The 27,851-nt window shown below is 40.5% G+C and overlaps 2 protein-coding genes across 3 annotated transcripts; both read left to right on the top strand.

The window, feature by feature from the left end:
• The first annotated feature begins 11,534 nt into the window (after positions 1-11,534).
• On the top strand, positions 11,535-14,935 carry LOC143542431 (uncharacterized). 2 transcript variants are annotated; one of them, XR_013136901.1, is made up of 6 exons: positions 11,535-11,612; positions 11,693-11,944; positions 12,165-12,245; positions 12,355-12,586; positions 13,432-13,530; positions 14,866-14,935. XR_013136901.1 is itself a non-coding variant. In XM_077035017.1 (4 exons), the coding sequence occupies exons 1-4, from the start codon at positions 11,551-11,553 to the stop codon at positions 12,530-12,532; spliced, it is 573 nt and encodes a 190-aa protein (XP_076891132.1). In that variant the 5' UTR covers positions 11,535-11,550; the 3' UTR covers positions 12,533-12,720. The 2 variants fall into 2 exon arrangements, 1 of the variants encoding a protein (XP_076891132.1); XM_077035017.1 differs by lacking the exons at positions 13,432-13,530; positions 14,866-14,935 and having other exon boundaries at positions 12,355-12,720.
• Positions 14,936-17,791: 2,856 nt separating this feature from the next.
• On the top strand, positions 17,792-21,249 carry LOC143542405 (adenylosuccinate synthetase, chloroplastic-like). Its single transcript, XM_077034996.1, has 4 exons — positions 17,792-18,055; positions 18,408-19,100; positions 20,048-20,359; positions 20,983-21,249. The coding sequence occupies exons 1-4, from the start codon at positions 17,792-17,794 to the stop codon at positions 21,151-21,153; spliced, it is 1,440 nt and encodes a 479-aa protein (XP_076891111.1). The 3' UTR covers positions 21,154-21,249.
• The last annotated feature ends 6,602 nt before the right edge of the window (positions 21,250-27,851 follow it).

Here is a 27,851-nt window from a genome sequence, read left to right as displayed (position 1 = left end):
GAAGCATACGGACTGGCTCATTTAGGCGGGAGTGTTCCCGCCTTGCTCATTCCTTCACGTGACTACTGAACGAATGCCTTGTGCGTGTAGCCTTACTGTTAGTGCGGGTAGCCTTCCCTGATGGCTTGTATCCGCAGCTGCGGGAACAGGCGGGGTACTTCACCATTGGGAGGCTTTCCCTGCGGGTACAGCTGGCGTACTGCGCGTAAGGTTCTTTGAGCATGGTGTCCTGCTGGAGCAGTTGGTCAGTGCGCAGACGTCCCTGTTCAAGGTGAGTCTTGCGGGTCCAACTGGGCTCTGCTGGGACCTACCTCTTCAAGTCCCCCCAGTCCAATGTTCTTCTCATGAATTATTAATAAGTGAGGTGAACTTTTGGACTTAGCAAGGGGTTTTGAAAAAGGTTTAGTTTTTCGGTTTTCCGTGGTGATTCATCCCGCGGTTTTCCTGATGTCACGCAGAAATTCCCGACTTTTCTGCTTGATCTTTGGGTGTGAAGCGGGTAGGTTTGTAACCTCCTCGCGCGTCAGGAGCGTTGAGTCCCACTTGTGTGGATTCTCCATGGGGTCTTGGTGGTTTTCGACATAGTGATCATTTATGTTAAAACCATCAATTCCATCTTGGAGTTTCAAACAATATAGTTCTCGACGTTCCCGTCGTGCGGGAATGTTATTCACGTTTCCGCAAGCATGGCCCAGAAGATCCTTCTTGGTTTGAATTCCCTGCAGAGTGCTAAGTACGTGAAGGGTTTTGCCTTGACACTGTACCCGCACTCGTCTTACGGTTACTTCACTTCCAAGGTATTCCTGGCGTCAATTCCCTGCGGGTGCTAAGTATGTGAAGGGTTTTGCCTCAACACTGTACCCGCATCCGTCTGACGGTTACTTGGTTGCCAAGTTATTCTTGGCTTCAATTCCCTGCGGGTGCTAGGTATGTGAAGGGTTTTGCCTTAACACTGTACCCGCATCCGTCTGACGGTTACTTGGTTGCCAAGTTATTCTTGGCTTCAATTCCCTGCGGGTGCTAGGTATGTGAAGGGTTTTGCCTTAACACTGTACCCGCATCCGTCTTACGGTTACTTGGTTGCCAAGGTAAGGGGTATTTTCCCGCTCACTTTTGAATCTTTTTGAAATTCGAAGAGTTGGTGGAAAGATAGGAACTGTCCAAACATCTGAAACGTCGTGCGACGGTTTCTTCTGACTGTGTCAGGACGTGCAGGAAGTTATGGTGACGTGACAGTACATGGTCATTCCAGACGCTTTTTCAGGCGCGTGGGCGCGATTTTTCGGGCGCGTGGCCGCGAAATTAATGGTATGCGTCCTGTCAACAGCTGTTGCCAGCTTGCTTTTTGCCACGTGTCATAGTTTCATTGCACCTTCGTTTTCTCTCTCTTCCGCATTAATTTCATCGCATTAATTGCGATTAGTATATAAAGGGGGAGAGGGTTATTTGTAATCCACACTTTCACTCTTCTCTTCATCTTCTTTGCGATTTCCGGCGAATACTCACCTTTTCAGGCAAGCATTCTCCCGAAATCGTTTTCTTCTTTCCTTCACAAGATGTCTTGTGATGTTGAATCCACAGCCGATGACAAGAGTACTGCTGGCGAGTGCCAGTGTGCTCTGCCCGGCGATCTGTACCGGTATGTCATCAGGAAGTTCATGCTCGAGTCTCTCGAGCCTGAGTTTCCTGAACCCCATCATACTGTGTTGGTTCAGCCGGGACCGAGACGATCCGAGCCGGTTCGAGACGGAAGGTTTGATAACCAAAGACGGATAGAAACAAACACGAAACAAACGATTTCATTGATAAAAACGAAAGATTACATGCTTGTTAAACACTGAAATCACGATCTATGGCAGGGGGAGGTCGAGCATGGCCTCCCCCCTCATCCGGACAGCACCTGGGCTCCGGGCACGCAAATCCTTAACAAACCACGCCTGAAAGCTGGGTATTTATACCCACTGCTATTCGATCAGGACTCATTCGATCGAATGAGTCCTATTCGATCGAATAGCAGACTCATTCGATCGAATCAGAGACTGGTTCGATCGAATTAGTATCCATTTGAAAATGCTATTTCGAATGGATGACTTTCGGCGTGGACCACTATCTAGGTGTACAACATACAACATAAACATTCTAAACTATTCGCCAAGCGACGGCCACAAAACATGCACCAACATACTGTGTACGATGCCCCCAGAGGCAAGATCGGGGTTTATGCAGCATTCTTTGTTTATGGGAATCTTAGGTTCCCATTGACAAAGTTTGTTTACCGTGTCCTTGAGAGGCTCGGTGTTCATTTGACCGAGTTGCACCCCATGGCGATCGCCAAGATTCGCCACTTCGAGTGGGTGTGCCGGATTTTGGGCGTTGAACCCTACGTTGACCTCCTGATGACCTTCTACACTTGGAGGTGCATCCAGGGGTGGTACACGTTGACAACCCGGATTAAGGGTTTGAAGATTTGTGCGACCGAGCGCAGCCTTCGCTCGTGGAAGCGGGAGTTCTTCTTCATATCCGCTCGCGCCATCCCCATTGCCATGAAATTCAAGAACGGGCAAGCACTTCCCAGCCTTCACGCCTCCAGCTACCAGGAGGCGGAATGGTTTGCGAAGATATCTCGGGTCCAATCTCCGGTTTACCGGTTTGCGGAGTCCGGGATGGTGATGCTGGGGATGAGCCGGGTGTGGAAAGAGGCTGATGCGTGCAAGATTCCGATCGTCCTTGAATACGGTTCGAACTCTGTTCCTTACGGTATGCCATGTTTCCTTTTGTTGACTTTGAAATTTCTTCTAACTTTTTTCTTGTTTATTTCAGAGGGGAACGACCTGCAGTCGCTCCTGAACCCGCGGGAGGCTGACGGTCCCGCACGGATGGGTACTCGCGCTCTAGATGAGAACGAGTTGCCCATCCTGGAACAAACGGCGGATCGGTTCGTGGAGGTCTATCCGCTAGGCCATGAGATCCTTAGTGCCCGTCGGCCAGGTAAGGCGTTATTCGACCCTCGACCCCTCAATGTTGAAACCTCTGCTGGAATTCCTCTAATCGTATGTTCTGATGAGGAATCCGCAGATGGTCCTCCGTTGGTGCGGAAGAAGAAGGCTGCCGGCGGGAAGGGGAAAGAGAAGGCCTCCACTGCCGATCCAGCGCCTCGGTCTGATTCGGAGACCGAGAGCGAAGAGGTGGCGGGGAATCCCTGTGGTGATAAGACCACCGCTCCGGAGGTTGCAACTGTCACCTCCGGAGAGCCAAAGAAGACGACGGTGACCGGCGCGAAAAGGCCGGCTCCATCTGGTCCGTCCCCGCCTCTCCGTACCTTTAGGCTCAAGAAAAACCCGTAAGTACAATTTTCCTTTAGCTTTTATCTTCATAGGTTAATCTTGTCTTTTAACACTTTTCTTCTTTACGCAGGCGTGGATGTTGGCGCATTCCAGGGTGAAGCGCCGAGTAGTACCTCTCCGCCAATGACGGTAGGCTTGGTCAGCCTACCTGAGGCGTCGACCCAGGCGCCTGCGCCTGCTTCCGCTGGATCAGTTGCTCACTCCTTTGAGCCGACTGTTCCAGCCGAGATGACGTCACCGCCGGCTGTGAGTGCGATTTTTACAGCATCCTTCACAGAGCCGGCGGTTACTATTGCTGCGGATTCTGCGGCGGCGACCACGGCGGCTGCTACCATGCCCCCGCCATCGGCAACGACGGCCGGTCCATCAGGTACGCATGGGGCTTCCCGCCAATCTTTGCTACCTTCCCATCTGCCTGACCTCTTGGATGGATTTCCTTTGGGTTCAGGTGATGGGTTCGGCGGCTATCGGCCTGTTATTGACCCTACAGGTGCGTATGGTTCTTCTGGCCCATTTTATATATATATTTTATCATCTTTTCCTAACTGCTTTGTGTTTTTTGCAGTGTCGGATTCCAATGAAGTGTATGTTCCACGATGGAACATTCGCCGAGGAACAACCCTTCGTACCCCTGTGGAGTGCGTGGAATGGGTCGTCACGCTGCTCCCAGTGGTGCGTTGGGGGAAGCCATGGCTAGCTACCAGGAGGGTAGGCTAACCAATGAGCTTCGGGTTCTCCTGGCCCGGATGCAGCCGCGCGTCGAGCTGCTTTGTCGTGAAAACGACAAGTTAAAAGCAGCTCGCCTCAAGGAAGTAGCTCAGGCGCGGGCTGTCCGGGAGGAGAACCAAAAACTTGCCGCAGTGGCTGCGGAGAAGGAGAAGGCCTTCAAGGCCCTCGAGGTTGAAGTTCAGGCTCGACTCGAGGCCCGTTCCAAGGCTGCCCAAGCTGTTAATGAACAGCTTCGGCTGGCTAAGGAAACTGCGAGGAACGCAACCGAGAGGGCCACCAAGGCTGAAGCTGTTGCTGAGCCTCTGCGCGTGGAGAATGAAGAACTTAAAGCCAAATTAGAGGCTCTCCAGCAGGCTCATGATGCCTTGGCAATGGAAGACGCCAAAAAGCTCCAGGAGATCTTGGACCAGAGGGGGGTGCTTGACCATACTGAGCGGAAGCTAAAGGGCGTCGAAGAGGCTGCGGCTAAAGAAGTGTTGCTTGCCAACCTTAACAAGAGTGAAGCAGAACGCGCCCGTAACGAAGCTCAAGCTGCCCTCCAAGAAGCTCTGGTTGCCAAGGAATGGCTTCTTCGAGAAGCGTTGTCTCAGGTAAACTTTCATGTCTTTACGCTCTTCTTTGTAAATAGAAAGGGTGTTGACACTTGTATATTTTCTTATGTAGGTTGTGCATCGGGTCTTCTCAGAGACATCTTACGACGATGCTATGAGCGCAGCCCTCAACGCTTCTCACGAGGATGGGGAACGGGTCGGCTTCCTGCTTGGTCTAGGGTTCGTTGAGAAAGGCGTCCCGCCTTCCAACTTCCCTTTGTATAATGTGGATACTGAAGCTATTTACGACCAAGCAGTGAATCAGTATGCTGCCTTCCCGCATCCGGTGGTGGAGAAGGTGAATGAAGTTGCTGCTGCTGATGATGGGCTAGCTATCCTTAAGGCTTTCCTTGAACAGCCACGCTCTACTGACGGCGCTGGTCCAAGTGGAAGTGGCCCTGAAGCCTGATCCTGAAGATCCCTTCCCGCTGCTAGGATAGATTGTTTGTATAGATTTACTTTCTTGTAGGCGGGTAGTTACCCGGCCATTCTTGTAACGAATATTTATGAAATGTAAATCTTTGTGCGGCTAAGACCGCTTCTTTCATTGGATTCCTTGCTTTATAAACGTTATATGACTTGCATACTTTAGTTTAAATTAGCAATTTTCCAAGTGTTTAGAATAAGTTAACCTTTGAACGTGGTAGATAGGTGTGAAGTTTTGCTTCCTCTTCCGTGATTGTGCGGGTAGGACCGTCACTTGCACGTAGTAGGATGGCTAAACTTTACCATCTGACCTGCGTGTAGGTTTTCCTCATCTTTTGAGGATAAGTTAACCTTTGAACGTGGTAGATAATAGGTGTGAAGTTTTGCTTCCTCTTTCGTGATTGTGCGGGTATGACCGTCACTTGCACTTAGTAGGATGGCTAAACTTTACCCATATCTGACCTGCGTGTAGGTTTTCCTTATCCTTTTTTTTTTTTTTTTTTTTTTTTTTTTTTTTTTTAGGATAACCTTTGAACGTGGTAGATGATAGGTTGAAGTTTTGCTTCCTTGTTCGTGATTGTGCGGGTAAGACCGTCACTTGCACTTACAAGGATGGCTAAACTTTACTTACATCTGACCTGCGTGTAGGTTTTCCTTATTTTTAACGTTGTGTTTATGCAGGTTTTGCCGCCTTCCACACGTAACGACTTACTTCTTCCCCATTTATGCGGTGAATACCGGCACCAGTGTGGGAAGTTCATAAGTATAAAGGTAAAGTTAACACATTATGAAAGGAGAATCATTTCCATTAGAAGTGGCTCTAGGCCTTTTCTTTACAAGTTTTGGAATTGATCTACATATAACATTTGCGTAATTGAGCTCCATTCCATGTTCTTGGGATGGGAGTGCCATCGAGCCTTTCGAGCCGGTATGCGCCCTTTCCCAGGACTTCTTTGATAATGTATGGCCCTTCCCAGACCGGGGCCAACTTTCCCGGGCGTTCTTGGTTCGAAGCCTCGTTGTTACGCAGTATGTAGTCTCCTATATTGAAGTTGCAGAGTTTTACCCGCGTGTTGTAGTACTTTTGCATTTGTCGCTTGTAGTTCTCTTCACGCACTGCGGCTAAGTCTCTGCGTTCCTCGGTTAGCATAAGATCCAACCGTCTTTCCGCATCATTGTCTTCTGGCTGAATCAAGACCCTTGGTGAGGGTAGACCAATTTCGACCGGGACCATGGCTTCAGTGCCATAAGTGAGGCTGAACGGGGTTTCTCCCGTACTGGCCTTCTTCAGCGTTCTGTTTGCCCAAAGGACGTGCGGAAGCTCGTCCACCCAGCCGGATCTGTGTTCCAATAGTCTTTTCTTGATGCCTTCGACGATGCTCTTATTTGCTCTTTCCACCTCACCATTACCTTGCGGGTGTGCCACTGAGGTAAAGGTATGGGTGATTTGAAGTTCTTTCAGCCACTGTTGTAGCTTCTTGTCAGCAAAGTTGGTGCCGTTATCGCTCACCAAATTCTGGGGAATGCCGGTGATCATCGCTACACCCTCAGCTGTTGGCCATCCCATCATGTCGTGGACTGAGGATACCACGGCGTTGAATCTTGCCATCCCGTCTCTCCCGAAGAGAATGTCGTATGTGTGGTGTGGCTTCCTCATCACGACAAAGTCCACATCTTTTGTGCGAGTGTGTTTCCCATCCGTAAGAGTGACAGGGAAAGATAGGATACCCAGGGGGGTGTTTGTGCTGCCATCAAACCCTTCCATCGATGCGCAGATCGTTTCCAGGCGTTCCTTGTCTTCGTCATCTAACTTGTCGAAGAACTGCCTGTACATCACCGTCGACGATGCGCCGTTGTTAGCAAGAGTGCGGGAGGTGATGTAGTGCCCCAGCTGGCTTTTGATGACGATAGGGCCTTCTTTGCTAGGTCCTCCTGGCACTCGCGGGAAGCGCACCTCAGCTTCCTTCCACGCACATGGTTCTGGCGTTCGCCTTTTTCTTCCTCTGATGTTACCATGAACCATGTTGATGCTGATGTCAACGGGCTTTCGTCCGTTGCCTCGGTACCGGTTGTCGTTCCGTCCTCCCTTCTTGATTGATGCCACCAGGTGTGCCAGTCTTCCATCATTGACGAATGCTTCAATAATATCCTTCAAGGATGTACACTCTTCCGTACCATGACCTTTTGTCCCGTGGAAGTCACAGGATTTGCTCTGATCCGCATTAGGTCGGTGCCGGATCACTGGAGCTTTTGGCCATGGTAGCTTTTCAGTGGCAAATATCTCCGTGACGCTTTTGGTGAGTGGCATCCACCGGTGCTTTTGGCTTGAAGGGTGTGTGTGATTTCTTCCGCCAACAAGAGGGTGAGAGTTTGATGCGGTGTCAAAGTTTACCCTTGACTGCCAGATACCTAGCTTCCTCTTTTTGTTCTGCCGGGCGATCCGAACATTGTTCTCTCTTGTCCTCTGCGTGTAGAGGTGTGTACTCTGGGGAAGATCCCTTCCCAGTTGCTTTTCCGTCTCGGCAAAGCGCTTTGCCGCCGTCATGATGGCATCCCATGTTGATGGCATGCCATCCTTACCCGTCAATGTGCGGATAAGTTCTGGGTATTCGGCGCCTTGGATGAAAGCGGAGCGAACCAGATCTTCACTTATGTTGCCGAGACTTAGCTTTTTGGAGTTGAAGCGGGTGATGAAGTCTAGTAAAGATTCATCCTCCTCTCTAACGCAGTTGAGGATCGTCCACTGTTCTTCAGTGTATTTCCTCTGTTGGCTGAAGTGCTGGCTGAACTTGTTCTGAAAGTCCGCCCAGTCATATATGTGGTGGACCGGTAAACGATCGAACCATGCCCTGGCCGCTCCGACCAGAGTCATCTGGAACATGTAACACCACGTGGGTTCCGTCCAGTTGCTGACGGTAGCCCCCGCAATGAACCTGTTCAAATGGTCGTCTGGGTCGGATAGACCATCATAAGTGCCAATGTTGGACATCTGTTTGGCACTTCTCGGGCGATTGCTTCCGCAATGTCCCTTGCGAATTTTGACTTTCCTGCATTTGTAGCAGTTGGTCTAAAGGTTTTGGAGAAGTCACGCGGGTTTCTCTCCGCAGTTGGTTTAAAAGCTTCCCCAAAATTCCTTTTTGGTTGGAAGTCCGTTTCCTTACGCTTCCCTTTCGCCTTATGGCGAGGGTTTGCGTCGGTATCGGACTCTTCCCTCTCGTCGTCTGAGTACTCGCATTCACTGCTCATATTGAGGTGTTGGCGAGTACTGCCGAATTCGTCAGCCTGTTGAACTGAACGCAAGCGTTCATCCAATTCAGCTTGGAACTCTCTTTGACGCGCTTCGGCCCACGCCTTCACTTGATCTAGTGTTTGGCGAGGGACCCTCGTTCGTTTTTCCAACTGGGCATCAGTGAACCCCAGTGGAATATTTACTGCACTTGCCCCGGCTTGGGTAGTCGGGGTAGTGTTCGTAAGATTTGTATAACCACCGGTGTTCCCCCCAGTTGCTGGGGTTGTGGTTACCGGGGTTTCTTGGTCGGTTACTGGCCTTGGGACCGGAGTAACGTTAACCATTTCTTCTGAAATTTTGAAAAAACTAAATTAGTTCTAGCTTTTATGCACGGATGGCGCCAATGAAGAAACACTAAGTGAACCCTGGACAGATTATAGATAATCTGGGAGTTAAGTAATGTTTCCCACGGATGAGGTCCAGCAGAGAAGGTTGTTCTTCAGGGGACCTGCAAAACAGACACCGTAAGCTCGTCACTGAGAAGGGGGGGTTCCTCCTTGTGACCACCCTCCGGCGTGAGAATCAGACTAGATTGCTCTGAATATGTGTATATTAAGAGATTGCTAGATAAGATTGAGATATCAGATGATGTCCTTACCATTCCAAGGTGTTGGAGTATTTATAGCCGAAGGTAGGTTTCCAAGCAGGTACAGCCGGCTGAATAGTATTCCTGTTCTACCAACAGTGGACCACGCACAGGCCATGCTGGTTGGTGGATAGGTTACGGCCAACAGTAATAAGGTCGGCTGTATACTGTTCCTTTACTGCCGGCTACGTACTGTTCCACCAACTGTAGGCTGCGCGCGTCCCATCGTAAGGGTTGGTGAGTAGGCAGCGGCTAATAGTGAAACAGTACTAGAGGGTGCTCCTCCTCGTATTGTTGTCGGTGAGCTGTCACCCTGTGATTAGTTCATGGGCTGCTCTGGTCAAACTGTCTGTTCCGCCCATACCTTAGTAGGTATAGTACGAAAGACCTTCCAGAAGCATACGGACTGGCTCATTTAGGCGGGAGTGTTCCCGCCTTGCTCATTCCTTCATGTGACTACTGAACGAATGCCTTGTGCGTGTAGCCTTACTGTTAGTGCGTGTAGCCTTCCCTGATGGCTTGTATCCGCAGCTGCGGGAACAGGCGGGGTACTTCACCATTGGGAGGCTTTCCCTGCGGGTACAGCTGGCGTACTGCGCGTAAGGTTCTTTGAGCATGGTGTCCTGCTGGAGCAGTTGGTCAGTGCGCAGACGTCCCTGTTCAAGGTGAGTCTTGCGGGTCCAACTGGGCTCTGCTGGGACCTACCTCTTCAGGAGTGGATTGTAGCATTCCATCTGTTTATTCATCAATTAAAGATTGGCCTCAGTGGCTTAGTCCAGCCCAAATTAGTATCCCCGATGACGGACATGTTGTGGGGAATATGGCCGGAATAAAAGTGGTGGTGGAAAAGAAAAGGCCGCTAATTTATGTATATGATTTACCACCCGAGTTTAACAGTCTGCTACTTGAGGTTAGAATGTTAATTTACACAACTTGTAAACATGGTTTTTATTTATTTATTTATTTATACTCGATTGGTTGCAGGGTCGTCATTTTAAGTACGAGTGTGTTAATAGGATTTATGACCATGAAAATGCTACAGTGTGGACAGATGAACTATACGGTTCTCAGGTATCATAATATCATGTGATTTTGATGTTTAATATACGTTGGAAAATGAACAGATTTGGTGACTGGTCAAAACAAATAACATTTATATGTGGATCAAATGGGTCAGGTTGACATGTCAAGACTTATTTATCTTTTTTTTTTAAATAAAAAATACTTTCGATATTTTAAAAATGGCTACATGTTTAATTGAATCGTGTGACTAGGACATAGGAAACTTTTAATTGTTTAACCTAATAAAATATGAAGCCGTTTTATCTTTTTATATATGTATTTTTACTTAGGGTCCATAATTTTACTCGCTCACGCCTCACGGCCTAAGAACTTTTAACAATTCTTGGGGATAACCCTACTAAAATGTACAACTCCTTCAATATATATACAAGTGATACTGAAATCAATCTTAAGCCCATAAGCTAAATATAAATGAGGAAAATTGGATTTAAATAATCCAAACTATTAATTATTGACAAATATCAAGTCTAACTAACAGAATAGCCGCCGGCGGTTTCATCTTTTAACATATATACTCCCAACGATCCACAACTAACATAATCCTAATGGTGTTAGTCGTCGGAAAAAATGTTTTTGGCCAGAAAACTGAACCTAAGCACCACCACCTGAACACCACACCACCATCGCCGACAACCACCACCTGAACACCACACCACCACCAACCAACCACCGTTGACTACCACCACTGCTAACGCCCACCACCTAAACAACACCACCACCACTAGTTGAGGACCACCAAATGACTCTGACGATGATTCTTGAGTTTTGGCGACCTCAGCGGTTTTACTAGAAACATGTTTCTGAAGGCCGATCTAAGGTTGCATAGAGGTTTGGGATGAAAATGCTTATTTTTCTTGGCAAAAGGGAGTTTTCTAGCCAAAATGTTTTTCTGGTGACTAACAGCGTTAGGATTTTGTTAGTTGCGAATCGTTGATAGCAATTATGTTAAAAGATAGGACCGTCAACAGGTATTTTGTTAGTTGGGAATGCTATTTACCAGCAGGCACTGACGAAACTTGCTTAGTGCCCCCACCCGTTTTGCTCAGTAGTACAAATTTACGTGTTTTTGTCCGAAATTTTTTATACGTAGTGTAAATTTAAAACCCCCTCCCACACACACAGTAGGTTTGTTTGGGTACTGGTTTGTTTAAGGCTTATGGTTTCCTATAAACCAAGGGTTCCCTTTCATTATAATTACATGTATAATTCAGTTAAATACTTCTACAGATAGCAATATATGAAAGCATGCTAGCGAGCTCGCATCGCACACTAAATGGTGAAGAAGCAGATTATTATTTTGTGCCGGTTCTTGATTCATGCATCATAAGACGTGCTGGTGATTCACCCCATTTGAGCATAGATGTATTGCATCATATAACCAAGTCCTATAGAGACCACTTCTTTTTAACTGATATTCATTCATGTTTTAATTTTCATGGCTAATTTCTCAGAAACATAGGTACTTGAGAAGCTCTTTCGCTCTAGAGATCTACAAAAAAGCACATGACCACATCGTTCAACAATACCCGTACTGGAACCGTTCATCAGGAAGAGATCACATTTGGGTATGTCGGTCCGTATAATTTACAAGAAATTAAGAAGTGCATGCATACATGTAATGATGCTTAATATTTTATATGGTAAGGCAGTCATTTTCATGGGATGAAGGTGCATGCTATGCCCCAAAGGAGATATGGAGCAGCATAATGTTGGTCCATTGGGGCAACACAATGACAAAGCACAACCATTCAACAACCGCTTACTGGGGCGACGACTGGGATGCTATTTCTTTCAATGATAGGGGGAATCATTCTTGTTTTGACCCACAAAAAGATCTCGTCATTCCTGCGTGGAAATGGCCCGACGCCACCTCAATAAGCCAAAAGTTTTGGGCTAGGTATACACACACACACATGCATACATGCATAATTATAAATTTTATAAATAACACAATACATATCATTTATTAATGTTTATCGTGTTATATAATAACAGCTGATCTCTAGTAGCTCACAAGCTACTTGGCTTGTTTGAAGTTTGAGCCCCGTGTTGAAATTTACATGTTACCGGCCTGTATTGTATTTGTGACAATATATGTTATATGTTCATATGTGCAGGCCTCGTGAGGATCGGAAAACATTGTTTTACTTCAATGGAAATTTGGGGCAAGCTTACACATATGGACGACCTCAACCTACGTAAGTAGCGCGTTTATTAAATTTATTTATTGTTTTTCTTAAAATTGTGCATGTTCCAGTTCTTTTTTTGCATATATAAAATTTGATTGTATATCCTGTCATGATGCAGATATAGTATGGGTGTAAGGCAAAAAGTAGCTGAAGAATTTGGATCTTCCCCGAACAAAGACGGGAATTTTGGGAGACAACATGTTGATGATGTGATTATGATTGCGAGTCCTACTGCAAGTTACCATAATGATCTGGCAAGCTCTGTGTTTTGTGGAGTTATGCCAGGAGATGGATGAAGTGGTAGAATGGAAGATAGCATTTTGCAAGGTTGCATTCCCGTTATTATCCAGGTAATTTCAACCTCAAAACAATTTTTTATTTGTTTGTTTATGGTTTATGATTTAAGGCCATGCACAGGGTTAGGTCTATGGGTCTAAACGAGCTTAGTTGAGCCGAGATGAAACTTAACAGGGCTTGAGCTCGAGCTTAGTTCATTTATTGTTATTAATTTATTCATGTACTTAATGACTAAAATACTGTTCTACTTAAACTGAAAAATCTAACTTAGTTAATCAAAAGGATGCAAACAAATAAAACATGAAAACCTTAGGCCTTACATTAATGTAAAAACATGTTTGATACTCAACTAGTCATTCTGGTAAAACATCAAGAAATACCATGTTGAGGTATTTCTTTAAGAAAATGTATGTTTTTATCCGTTTTAGATTACACATGCTGTATTATAATACATATAAGGATGACAAAAAAGTATATTTATATAATTTTAAAAGTTCAAGTAATTACAACTTAAAAAAAATGTAAACTACAAAAATCGTCCATGTGGTTTGGTCACTTTTGTCATTTGGGTTCAAAATTTTTTTCTTTTAAACATTTTCGTCATCATGGTAACTCGTTATTTTTGTCCAATCACGTAACGTCATTCATTTATAAATGGCCAATGTGAATGACATTAGGTGATTAGATAGAAATAGCGAGTTTTAAAGACCATGACGATGAAATTGCTTAAAAGAAAATTCTTTTTGGATAGTAATGACAAAAGTGATCAAACCACATAAACGATTTTGACAATTTACTCATATTTTTTTTACTCGATAAAATTTACTTAACAATAACCAGAGTGTTAACATTTACATTGCATTATATAGAAAACTATCTCTAAGAGTTTTATTTCCAGGACGGTATCTTTTTGCCATGGGAGAACTTGTTCAACTATGAGAGCTTTGCTGTTCGATTATGGGAAGATGAAATACCGAACCTTGTAAAGATCCTTCGGGTAATTTGTCTACATCAAATAGTAACTAGGTTGACTATATGCTGACTTTGTTTTCTTTTCTAATACATGACTAACAAATCTAGTGTTAGTTATTTTTAATGTAACTAGATTATTATAAAGAGAAAATTCTCAAAATAGTCAATGTTGATAAACTCTTTCCAAAAATAGCCATAGTTTTAAAAAAATTCCCAAAATGGCTATCAAATTCAGTCGGATCTGACGTTAACCGTTTCTGGTCTGACGGATTAATCTTCCATATCAGAAGTTGTCACGTGTCCTGATGTCTAGTCTTCCGACGAAAAAAGAAGTTTTTCCGTCGTTCAACGTAATTTGTCGTCTTCCGACGAAATTTTTTTCATTTTCATCTTCTACATCTAAAACCATAAACCTACATAACTAAGCCGCATCTCCATCTTTCTTATTTCTTCACATAATCAAGTAAATCCATAGTGTAAATCGCTTAATTTTTCAAGAAATACACAATCTTAGGGGGTGTTTGGGATTCCTTATTTTCACCAACTTATAACTTATAAACTTTTTGAAAAGTTAATAAGGTGTATAAGTTGTTTGGCAAATCATAAGGCCTTATGGATTTTAACTTATGGAGAAGGCAAAATAAAGGGGTTTTGAAAAGTTAGGAATTTGTAACTTATTAATTTAATGGGTTTGATTTACCTATTACACCCCTCTAACCCTCAAACCCATTACACTCATTTTAAAAAAGAGTGTCCTTTTTAGTCATTTTGGTTTTCCCCTACACATAAGTTAATCCAAACATTTTTTTCAAAACTTCTTTTAAAATATTCATAAGTTAATAAGTCCTTTTTCTCTTAAATAAGCAATCCCAAACACACCCTTAGTCTTGATTTTCCACGAATGACATTTGTTTTTTTTATCAGAAATCCGCACAAGAAAGTGACAAACCCATGAGTTCAATTTAGAGAAATCCGATGGAAGATTAATCCATCGGATCCGATGGTAACATGAATTAAACCGTCGGCCCCAGCTGTTTATTTTTACATCGGCTCCTTCACGAATGCGTCGGAAAAACTCAAAATCAGTCGGATTCGCTAAAAAAATGGAACACGTGACGACTTATGATAAGCCACATTAATACGTCGTGTCAGCTTTTGTTTACGTCGGATCCGACGTTAAATTTTGGCTCTTAGGAATTCTTTGATAACTATGGCTATAAATGGAAACCCTTAGTTAAAATTGGCTATTTTGGTCAATTTCCCTATTTTAAATATTTTAAATAGAGGTGCATATTCTACCATTTCTAACTAACATGATCATCATGAAATATTACCCTCTCTAAATTTTATGTTCATGTAGGGTTTCAATGAGACAGAAGTAGAATCCAAGTTGGCGAATGTAAGGAGCATTTGGCAAAGATTCTTGTACATTCTATTTTACTCGAAGCAAAAAGACAGAAATTGGCGTTCGGGTTCGTTAAAGACTGGGCGGAACAATTGTCCAAGTTAAGTGAAGACGACGTTTTCTCAACATTTATACAAGTATGCATAATTTCATATTTCATATCTTAGGAAATTAAATAAAATGTTTTTTTAGGAAAACAATCATTATTTATTAGGGGTTTGCATAGGTTCATTTGGGTCGGTTTTGGGCAGATGTCATTGACAGAAATATATATGGGGCATGTATGGGTTCTAAATTAACCTATCAAGTATCAACCCAACATAACTGGCACCCCTATGTAAGCAACTTGAATTTTGATGAATGTATTTTGTTGCTAGGCATTGCATTACAAGTTATATAACGACGCTTGGAGAATACAAAACACGAACGTAACAAAGGAAACCGGTTTACCTGAAGAATGCTTAGTCAAAGTATAGCGACAAACATACAATATCCATTAAACCGAGCTTTAGAACCTATCACAGGCCCACTAAGACAATTGTAAAATCATATCCTTTTTTTTAGGTTCCTTTTAGTTTTGCTTTTTCTTATGTACGATTCAAATAATCTCATATTCTAAATCTTCTCCTGTTGTTACCTGCCAAAAGTCCTTTTTGTGCACAAAGAGAAATACGATTAAGCCAAACACTGAGTAGCATGTAACCAGAATAGCGATATTATGAACGATACAACAATCAAATAAGTGATGGTATCATAATAGCTCGTGGTAATTGATTAAACAACAGCATCGCAGTAATTAAATTGTATTGCTTATGAAATTATCGGTAACCCATAAGATATAAAATAGATTGAAGACTTGAAGTGTATATAGACTACAACTTTATGTAGCATTGTGTTTGGTGTAATGTGTTGTCGCACCATGTAATACAGATAAGATTAACATGGATCAATGCATCACTTTGGGCAAATCCTACATCGATCCTGGACATGAGAGATTCTTGATTCATAAGAAAAATCATGTCTCTTAAATCACCGACTTGTTTTGGGCTTAATGTTAATGGGTGAAAGAAGAACTCCACAGTTATGATGAGTGACCATCTGGAAGTCTCCATTTAGGCAACCAAAAATAAATCCGTTAGTTCCTAGATGGGTTATCATCGAGGACAAAGCAGACAATCTATGGTGGTGTAAGAATGTTGGACAGTGACATCATGGATGAAACAAAAGGAGACAAGATCAGGAAGAACAAGTAAAAAGTAGACAATCTATGGCGATGCAAAAATGTTGCGCGGTGACTTCATAGATGTAATCACAAATGACGAAAGGAGACAACAAAAAACGAGTTAGAATAAAGAGTTGTAATACCCTAAATTAAAAAAAAGGAAACATGAATAACAAATTTTAGTTTAAATTAAAAGGGAAAATTGGAAATAAATAATCCCATCTTTTATGTATTGGCCGATAATAATTCCACCTTTAAAAATCACTACCAATGGTCTCACATTTCAACTATTTTTGTCACAATGGTCATTCGTTAAAAAATACTTAACGTCGTTAAGTCTTTTCCTAGTTTCAAATCGATGTTTTAGGGCTTTTGATCGGAAGAAGGATACGAGTCGACCGATGTAAAACTTATCTCGAAATGGTGATCCAAACGACGAAACAATGTTTCAATTCGGGTGCTTGAATTTCTAATTAACAAAAATCAAGCCATTTGAATTACCGTTTCAAAATAAGTTTTACATCAATCGACTCATATTGTTCTTCCGATCAAAAGCCCTAAAACATCGGTTTGAAACTAGGGAAAAGACATAACGACGTTAAGTATTTTTTAACGGAGGACCAGTGAGACAAAAATAGTTAAAAGGTGGGACCGTTGCTAGTGATTTTTAAAGATGAGATTATATCGGCCAATACATAAAAGTTGGGATTATTTATTGTCAATTTTCCAATTAAAAAAGGTTAACCGCCAAATTTCTAAAATTGGAAAGTCAACTTACTATAAGTATAAAGGTACCGGTTATTATTTTCATAAGGGTGTAGGGTGTGGGGGTGACCGGTACCCTCAAGGGGTACTACCTTGCGGGGAACACCACCGCCACCCCTAAGATTGTCGCCGGTGGGTATAGCCCTAAGGGTAGTATCCTCGAACACTTATGTTTAATTTGACTGTTATCTGGTCGTTGAACGGCTAGACTTTTATTTTTTTTCTTTTTTCTCCTTTATAAATAACCATCTTAAAAAAAAACCGGATTGAGCTCCGGCAACGTTTGAACTGTTTCCGGCGAGCACAAATCAAAGCCCCATAAATCCATCCATTGGCTTCGATTTGTGCTCGCCGGAACGGTTCAAACGTTGCCGAAGTCCAATCTAGTTTACATAATTGGAGGTTTATTTTAAGAAAGATGATACGGAGAATTGAGAAGAGAGAGGTTATAAGAGAGAGAAATAGTGTTAAGGAAAAAGACAACTTTTTTTCTTAAAAATAGATGAAGCAAACGGGATTTCCTAAAATTTGGTCGGAGAAGACGAGATTACTTAACATTTGGACGAAGCTGACGAAATTCAAATCATATTAAATCTCGTTGAATCAATGTGTCGCCCCAAACGAGATTTGGAGGGCTATTTTCGGATTTTAAACAAAAATCAGGTTATTTTTAATTTCTCTCTTAAAAAAAAATGGGTTAGTTTGGGAATTTCCCTATATGAAATGGCAACATGTGTTCATAATCTTATACAAAACACCGTTTTTTAATTGAAAAGGTAAAGTCAATTCACTTTTGGCAATTAAGAAAAGGAAAAGAAAATAATCCATTCTCCATATAAAATCCTCACTGATAGCGTTTGGCTTTTTTTCTTTTGTTTCCCGAAACCCTGAGTCATGAACATCACTTGTCTCCGGCTAGACGCAAACCCTATTTACACCGCTCCACACAAATCCGTCATTACTCGCCATCAATGCCGTAAAACCGGTTCCATTTCGTGTTCCGCGTCTTCGCCGGTGACCGTCGAGCAACAGACGCTGAGTCGAATCGGAGAATTGAGTCAGGTTTCGGGCGTGTTAGGCTGCCAGTGGGGCGATGAAGGTAAAGGAAAGCTTGTTGATATCTTAGCCAAGCATTTTCATATTGTTGCTCGTTGTCAGGTATCTTTAACTTATTATTATTATTATTATTATCACTCTCTTTCCTAGGGTTTCTTAATGTCAAATGTTGATCATTTAGATGTCTGAGAATGGAACACTATAATTCTATATCTTTACTTTACTTATGATTTCTACTTTTCTTAAACTGAAAACACTTGTTTAATTGTTAGATTTAAATCAACAAACACAGGCATGCCCGACTATCCGTTCGGTTCGTTTGGAAGCCTGGTTAAACTTGCTGATAAAGTTATAATGCTATGCTAATTTATGTCGATTTTAAAGATTTGGAGTAAGTTTCACTCGCATTTTATAAAATCGAGGGTGTTTTAGTCTTTTCACTTCTCTTTTTCAGGGTGGAGCAAATGCCGGTCACACAATATACAACTCCGAAGGCAATAAATTTTCACTTCATCTTGTTCCCTCAGGTATTCTTAACAGTGAAACAACATGTGTCGTTGGAAACGGAGTTGTCGTGCACCTTCCTGGTTTTTTTAAAGAAATCGACGGCCTCGAATCCAACGGTGTTTCTTGCAAAGGTCGGATTCTTGTTTCCGACCGCGCTCACTTATTATTTGACTTCCATCAAGAAGTTGACGGCCTTAGAGAAGCCGAGTTAGCTAAATCGTTAATCGGCACCACTAAACGAGGAATCGGACCATGTTATTCTAGCAAAGTCAACCGAAACGGTATACGGGTGAGTGACTTAAGGCATATGGACACGTTTCCTCAAAAGCTTGATCTTTTGTTATCGGACGCGGCTTCGAGATTTAAAGATTTTAAATATACGCCTGAGATGCTTCGCGAGGAAGTTGAAAGGTATAAACGGTTTGCAGAGAGGTTGGAACCGTTTATATGTGATACGGTTTGTTTTATGAATGAGTCGATATTGCAAAAAAAGAAAATATTGGTGGAAGGTGGTCAAGCGACTATGTTAGATATTGATTTTGGAACGTATCCATTTGTAACGTCTTCTAGCCCGTCTGCTGGTGGAATATGCACAGGGTTAGGGATCGCTCCTCGAGCCCTTGGAGATATTATTGGAGTGGTAAGTTATTTAACATTAATCCAACTTTTATTTATATTGTGCTTGTGTTCATATTGTAAATGAGTGTTCAGTGGACTGTTTGGCGTGAAGCTCTTTTATGTAATAAATACATGAACATGAACATGAACAAATTTCTTTGTTCATTTAGTTAAACGAACCGACATGAACACGTTTCTTGTTCGGTTATTTATGTTCTTGAATCTTGAACATTCACTCACGTTCATTTGTGTTTGTTTATGTTCATTTTTGTTTGTTTACATATCATTATTATTGTTTTTGAATTTAAAATATTACCAGTTATAACTTAGTCTAGTTTTATTAAGCTTACAGATCTAGCATATGGATATTCGTTCGTCTATGTAAAGTTATATTTGTTTGTTATGTTTGTGAACCGTTCGTTTATACTATTATTGAATTAACATAAACGAACATGTTCATTTTCTTAACGAACAAACACAAACAAGACACTTGGTTCGTTTAATTTTTTGTGTTCGATCGTTCGTTTGGTCAAAGTTAAACAAAAACACAAGCACGCCTCGTTCATGTTCGTTCAGTTCATTTACTGCTCCACAAACGGGTCAAACGGAAAACAATATTTGAAAGGGGTCAAATGGGTTGAACGCATTAACTTTGTCCAAAATGTTTGCTGGTAAACCCTACCTGACCATTATAATAATGTTGTTTTTTTGTAATTACAATCAGTTTATTAGTTATTTATAAAAACAAGTTAAAAGTCCCAAAAACTTGTGTGCTGGTCAACCGTGCCCGACCCATTTTGACCAAAATCCATTTTAGACCTGTTTTGACCTGTTTAAAAATAGCGGATCTTTTTTACTTTATTTTTATACAAGAGTTAAACGGGCTGATTATTATTATTATTATTATTACATCAAGTTATTCACTCTGATGTTAAGCTTATAATAATAATAATCAGCTTTTTGGTGCAGGTAAAGGCGTATACTACTAGGGTTGGATCGGGCCCGTTTCCAACCGAATTGTTGGATAAAACTGGTGATCTTTTAAGGTTTTCAGGGCAAGAATTTGGCACAACAACAGGCCGTCCTCGTAGATGCGGTTGGCTTGATATAGTTGCACTGAAATATGTTTGCCAGATAAATGGGTTTTCTTCTTTGAATCTGACCAAACTTGATGTTCTTTCTGATCTTGATGAGATTCAGTTGGGTGTTTGTTATAAACATTCTAATGGGACTCCTATTAATTCATTCCCTGCTGATTTACATCTTCTTGAGCAGTCAAAGGTAAGTTTCGTTTTAGAACAATAATATGTTGATAACCAATAATATATGTGACATGTAAGACGGTTATGTAACCTTGTTTCTAACAGTACTTCTGATCATCTTTTATGCACTATGTATAAGTGCATGTGTGTTCTTGCAGTTGTCAAAATATTACCCGGTTTGAAATGAGTGTGCTTCTATAAATGCACAACTAAATTTAAGTAGAGAATCGCATTATGAGAGAGAGAGAGAGAGGGGGGGGGGGAGATCATGAGAAAACTTAAAAGGTATGGGACACTTCGGGAAAATACTTATAAACAAAGGTATTTTTTTCATTATTTGATATATCTTATTAGTTTTTGCCCAAAAAAATTAGATAAATAATTTATGTAGTTAGCAAGCTACATATATGGCAAATTGTGTAATTTTAACATTTTGTCCTGTCGGTTTAAGGACAAAATAGTTATTTTAATTAACATAATTTTTTAACACCGATTAGTGGAAAAAGGGCGTAAATGATGTTTCTTTTGTTTAGGGACACAACCTGCAAATAGATATATGCCTAAAGGACGAACTAACGAAGTATAATTTTCAACATATAATATGGGTATATGATGATAATTTTATTATTTTGTGTGTTTCAGGTGGAATATGAAACAATGCCGGGGTGGAAGAGTGATATCTCTTCTATAAGGAACTACTCTGATCTGCCAAAAGCTGCACGCGAGTATGTTGAAAGAATAGAAGAACTCATCGGCGTGCCAATCCATTACATTGGTGTCGGGCCGGGACGTGATGCTCTTATTTACAAGTGATCACAATATGCAGCAGAGATTTGTAAAGTATTCATTGCCACTTATTTCAGTTTCAATGCATTCGTTCTCAGTGAGATGTATTTTGAATTTTACATAACTCATGTGGGAAAGATGGGATAATAATGCTATGACTGGTTTTTTTGTTTGTTAAATAGCAAAATAAATTTAAAAGTAATGGAAAACATTTTTTAGTCAAAATATTCAAGGAACTAGTGGTTTTACTTTATATCTGATGTGTGGGTTAATGATGTATATCGGTTTATTAAATCTACCTATTCTAATAAAGTAAAATAGAGACACTTGTCATGTTTTGGTTAATTCTTACAACTTTTTCCCTCCAAAACTAATATACCCTAATCTAACTAATATATTAAAGTAAAACAATTTTGTCCACATGTCCTTCACCTAGGTTGTCAACATATGCTTCCATGTCATCAACCTTCTATAAATCTATTTTCCACATATTCACAATAAAATTTTAACCAATGATATTGACTTTTATATTTTTGTAACTTATTAATGTAATTATGATATTAATTATTCTAATTATTGTTAGAATTATAAAACTTATTAAATTTACTACGTTTAAATTGTTCATCATTTCTTCTTTAAAAGACGCATGCTTTGTTCAAAAATCATAATGCTCCACATCGTTTGTAACTAGATTCTTCGCCTCATCTATAACCGGTTCTTCATGATTTGCCGGTTTCATAATCCAAACAATATTAAATATGTTTATCGTTTGCCATTATCATATATGATTTATATTTTAGTGTTTAATCGATTTTTGTGAATAACAACATCTAATCTAACTAATATATTAAAGCAACACAATTTTGTCCACATGTCTTTCACCTGGTTGTCTACATAGGCTTCCATGTCATCAACCTTTCATAAATCTATTTTCCACATATTCACAATAAAATTTTAATAAATGATATTGACTTTTATATTTTTGTAACTTATTAATGTAATTATGATATTAATTATACTAATTATTGTTAGAATTATAAAACCTATTAAATTTACTAGGTTTAAATTGTTCATTGTTTCTTCTTTGAAAGGCACATGCTTTGTTCTAAAATCATAACGCTCCCTATCGTTTGTAACTAGATTCTTCGCCTCATCTATAGCCGGTTCTTCATGATTTTTCGGTTTCATAATCCAAACAATATCCGTTCATAGATGCATTCTCCACATTAAAACAATCTTCTGCCTTTGAAGCTTTTACAAAGTAAGTTCTTCAACTGTTAATTATAAATTTTATATTTAAACGAATTATTTAAATAAAGTCTTTTATCGTTTGATTTAACACAGATTACAATGGAGGTTCAAAGCTTTACAATGTTGGATGAAATTGATGTTCTCAAAACATCTCCATCCACAGTTAAGGTTAGAGTTTTGAGAGTATGAACCGTCAAGGATAATAAACACTCTAAACGAGGACTTCTTGATGGAGATGGTCCTCATGGATCAATCTGTAAGTTTTTTATTGTTTTATATTTTCCTATCTCTATGCTACTCTATTCATTAATTATCTACACATGTTTCTTCGTATTATTATTATTATTATTATTATTATTATTATTATTATTATTATTATTATTATTATTTCATGACAGGAGAATCAAATGCACGCTACGGTTTTTAAACCCGACATTTTTTGTTTCAAAAGGTTTTTGAATGAACACTCTACACTGGTGAAAATATAAGTTTAAACCTAATATTTATTTGTAAGCTTAGTTTTCAAATAATATTACAAAATCTGTTACTAATGTGTTTTTTTTTTATTTTTGACAGAATTACAAATTTTGTCCTTTAAAATAAGACGAATTACGGTTCGTGTCCTTTTCTAAGTTTCCTTGCAGGCGGTGTACTTTAAACTTTTTTTTTCTACAAGTTTTGTCCTTTACGCTAACTGGGTTATAAAAAGTCAGTTAAATCCCATCACGTGAGGCGCATGTGAGGATAGTTTTGTCCTTTCATATATCTCTGCAACTAAACCCTTTATCAGTCTTCCCCCTCTTTTTAACCCAACCCCACCTCCAATCGATCAGGGTACGATTAGGGCTTCAATCAATTAGGGCTCGATGCGAAATTCAAATACCAGGGCTCAATTGATGATGGCTTACTGTGTTTGTGGCAAGGTAGCAGTTGTTCGAACTTCATGGACTGATAGAAATCCAGGTCGTCGGTTTTTCTCTTGTCCGGACATGGTAAGTGTGTAATTCGATTTAAGTTCCAGTCAATTGTTTATACTTCATGTTTCTCCTCTTTTCCAGACATCGGATTGCCCCTTTCTTGGATGGCGTGACCCACCAATGTGTGAACGGGCATTGGAGATTATCCCGGGTTTATTGAAGTCGAAAAACATGGTTGAACAAAGTTTAGAGAGTTATAAAGAACAAGCAAGGAAGATGAAGAACAGATTGGTCATTAGTTGGATCATTTTCATTGCAATTGTAATTGCCATGAAAATGTAACTAGTTGACTGAATTTGAAGTTGTTGACTATTTGTATTTTGACTTTATTAGTTAATTTAGGACTTTATGCAGTTTAAGTATTATGTATTTTGACTTTATTTTGGATGTAATTTTGGATCCCTTTTAAGCAATGTATCATCAGTTTATTTTGGATTTAATTTGGATCTTTGGTTAGTTTATTTTGGACTTTTGGATGGATTCTATACACAATCTGCACATTGTGCACTATCTACACATTGTGCACTATCTACACATTATGCAGAATCTGCACATCATGCACAATCTGCACATTGTGCACTATCTACACATCCATCTACAACATCCATAAACCATAAACCAAGAGATGAATACTGCATAATATGATCTGATCTGATCCAAGGGCAAATAAGTAAAAACTGCCAAACCATTAAATTATGTAAAATCTGATCCAAGGGCAAATATGTCCAAACCCTTAAAATAAGTAACATCTGATCCATCCATCTGCAGATCCATATGCACAAAAAGATGAACGAGTCATCTGCACAAACATCCATTTGCCAAACCATTAAATTATGTAAAATCTGATCCAAGGGCAAATATGTCCAAACCCTTAAAATAAGTAACATCTGATCCATCCATCTGCAGATCCATATGCACAAAAAGATGAATGAGTCATCTGCACAAACATCCATCTGCCAAACCATTAAATTATGTAAAATCTGATCCAAGGGCAAATATGTCCAAACCCTTAAAATAAGTAACATCTGATCCATCCATCTGCAGATCCATATGCACAAAAAGATGAACGAGTCATCTGCACAAACATCCATCTGCCAAACCATTAAATTATGTAAAATCTGATCCAAGGGCAAATATGTCCAAACCCTTAAAATAAGTAACATCTGATCCATCCATCTGCAGATCCATATGCACAAAAAGATGAATGAGTCATCTGCACAAACATCCATCTGCCAAACCATTAAATTATGTAAAATCTGATCCAAGGGCAAATATGTCCAAACCCTTAAAATAAGTAACATCTGATCCATCCATCTGCAGATCCATATGCACAAAAAGACGAATGAGTCATCTGCACAAACATCCATCTGCCAAACCATTAAATTATGTAAAATCTGATCCAAGGGCAAATATGCCCCAAACCCTTAAAATAAGTAACATCTGATCCATCTGCAGTTCTACACAACCATTACCAACAACCATAAATGCAAACAACAACCAAGTTAAATAATGAACAACCATATTAAAAGCTACTTGTCATTTAATAACTACTAAACATTAATCAACCATATTAAAGTCAACAAAATAAAGCAACATTAGTCCAGACAACAACTTAATACATCCATACCATGAAAAACTTCAAAAAAAGTCTAACAACTTAAAAATATCCATACCATAAAGTCATAAAAACTACAAAAACAGTCAAACAGTAGGCACATTAATCAGCAAGATTTTTCATGCATGATCTCTTGTTGTGACCCTTTTGACCACATGTCCCACAAGTGTTTGATCCTTTTGGCTTTGTCTTTCTCACTGCCTTCACTTTCTGACCTTCACCCTCCACAGCCTTTCCCTTGCCCTTTGCATCAACCTTTGACTTTTTCCTTGAACCACCATCTTCCCTTTCCACTGCTAACTTTTTCCTTGATTTCTTTGGCCTTCCAGTTTGCTTTTTTAATTTAGGAGCTGTGATCTGGATTGGGACTTGTGATGTGGGCCACATACTCATACCATTGATGGGATACACCTTGTAGCTATACACTGCCTTCCACCTATCCATTGTGTAAATTGGTTTGACAAATGTTTCTGGCCTGCCAACAGATCTGTCATGTGCACCCTTCACCCAAATACATGCCACCACATGTCTACAAGGTATCCCAGTTATCTCCCATCTCCTACATGCACATGTACTTGTGCTCATGTTCACTACACACTGATCACCATATGGACCTGTTACCTGATAATGATCCTCACCATTCCAATGCACAGAGTACCTATCATCCAAATATGTAAACCATTCACATCATTTACAAGACAAGTAAATATTCACATACAACTCACTTGCTTGCTTCCTTCTTCACTGACTCCATAATTTGTGTAGCATATGGTGTTAGTAACCCTGATGACCTATCAATTACCTTCAACACAGTAACAATCTTCCTCATCACATATTCTCTGATGTATTCCAGCAATGTGATAATAGGCTTGTCCCTTCCATCTACCAGCTTTAAATTGAAACATTCACACATGTTGTTGGTCAACACATCAGACATTGCTCTACCTATTATAACAAAACACAACAGATAAAGGACAAAACTTGAAAGTTATGAGAGAATAAAGGATACAAAATTAAAAACTTACCAGAGAAGTGTGACATTGACCATGTTTCTGGTGGGATCTTAGATACCCAAAGATGACACCTTTTGTTCAAGTTTTTTAGGTTGTTCATCTCTCTCTCATATTGTGTAGGTGATGGACATCTAGCCAGCTTCCAAAGAGCATCCCTTAAAAGCTTTCCTTTGAAGAGTGATCTTAGGTTATCTTCAATGTGCCTCACACAAAACCTATGCTCTGCAGAAGGAAACAACTTATCTACAGCCTGTATAAGACCCTTTTGCCTGTCACTCATAAAGGTAAACTTAGATCTGTTGTTTATATCCAAGTCATCACCAAGGCATTCCAAGAACCATTCCCAAGAATTCAATGTTTCAGCTTCAACTACAGCATATGCAACAGGGTAGTATCCATTGTTTGGATCTAGAGCAACTGCTGTTAAAAGTTGACCAGGCCAAGCACTTTTAAGGAAAGCCCCATCCAGTCCCAACAGATCCCTACCTATTGCTTTGAACCCCTTTTTCAAAGACCCCAAACAGATGTATATCCTCTTGAATTGTCTTGTCTTAGATGTTGGATCTGAGCATTCTTCTAATTCAAGCTTCACTGTTGTATCTGGATTAGTCCTCTTCAACTCTTCAATATAATCCCTCAGTAACCCATATTGGCCTCTGAAGTTTCCCATTATATGTTCCCTGGCCAACATCTTTGCCCTATAAGCTTTCATCTCAGACACACCAACTTCAAACCTCCTTTGAAACCTTTCTTTGATGGATTTAACTTTCAGCTTTGGGTCATGTTGAAGATCAGTAACCAAATGGTTTGAGATGAACCCGGCTGTGCAAGCATAAATTTCCCTAGATTGAAGGCATTTATGTTCATTTATCAACCTTGTAATTTTCCATGAAGCTGTTCTCTTTTGGTATGACAACAACAGTACCCAAGGGCATCTAATAGCAAGTGGGTCTTTCCTTTTTCCCCTACCCCCAATACTTTTCTGGACTGGTCCCTCATCTTTATTAGCACTGCTAGATCCAACCCCCTGCATGTGGGACCCATCTTCCATATCTCCTTCACACACAGCCCTGACCCTTACCAAATCATCTTTTCTTATCCTAATTTGTCTTATTGTTTCAACTACATGTGCCTTGATCATATCCTTCACCTCTGCTTTTGTACCAAAAACTTGTCCCACATGGAAAAGATAATCCATGCCCCCCTCATTTCTTTGTTTCTCATTATACATCCTATCATTATCCAACATCACATCATCCATTTCTATGTCCAAAACCTCTAAACTACAATTTGCATCCTGCTGTTCAACTTCAAAATCAGTATGCAGTCTGAAATCCCTCATATCTACATCTACATCATGTGTTTCACCATCTTCATAGTTGAAGTCACTATCTGAATCACTTTCTGAATCTTCATCACCATCCCTAGTTTTCTTAACATTTTTAGATTTCTTTTTGTTCTTAGATTTCTTCACATTCTTTGGTTTCTTAACTGGACAACCCTCTAGATGTTCATCATCATCAGAACTCTCATCTCTCATTTCATAGGTAGAATCCCTACTATCATCAGTTCCACTTTCATCTGAACCTGAAGACTCATCTCCACTTTCTTCATCTGAAATTGAAGAATCTTCACTATCTTCATCCTCACCTCCATTGTAATCCATATCCACCTCATTTGTAGGCTGCACACCATATCCACCTCCATCCCCACCTCCATCCCCACCTCCATTGTAATCCATATCCACCTCATTTGTAGGCTGCACACCATATCCACCTCCATCCCCACCTCCATTGTAATCCATATCCACCTCATTTGTAGGCTGCACACCATATCCACCTCCATCCCCACCTCCATCTACATCACCAT

Source organism: Bidens hawaiensis, unplaced genomic scaffold, assembly GCF_021521415.1.
Source record: "Bidens hawaiensis isolate Kalapana, Puna unplaced genomic scaffold, B.hawaiensis_p1.1 tig00012838_1, whole genome shotgun sequence".
In the NCBI taxonomy this organism is placed as follows: Eukaryota; Viridiplantae; Streptophyta; class Magnoliopsida; order Asterales; family Asteraceae; genus Bidens; species Bidens hawaiensis.
This window is presented reverse-complemented; position numbering and strand designations above follow the sequence as displayed.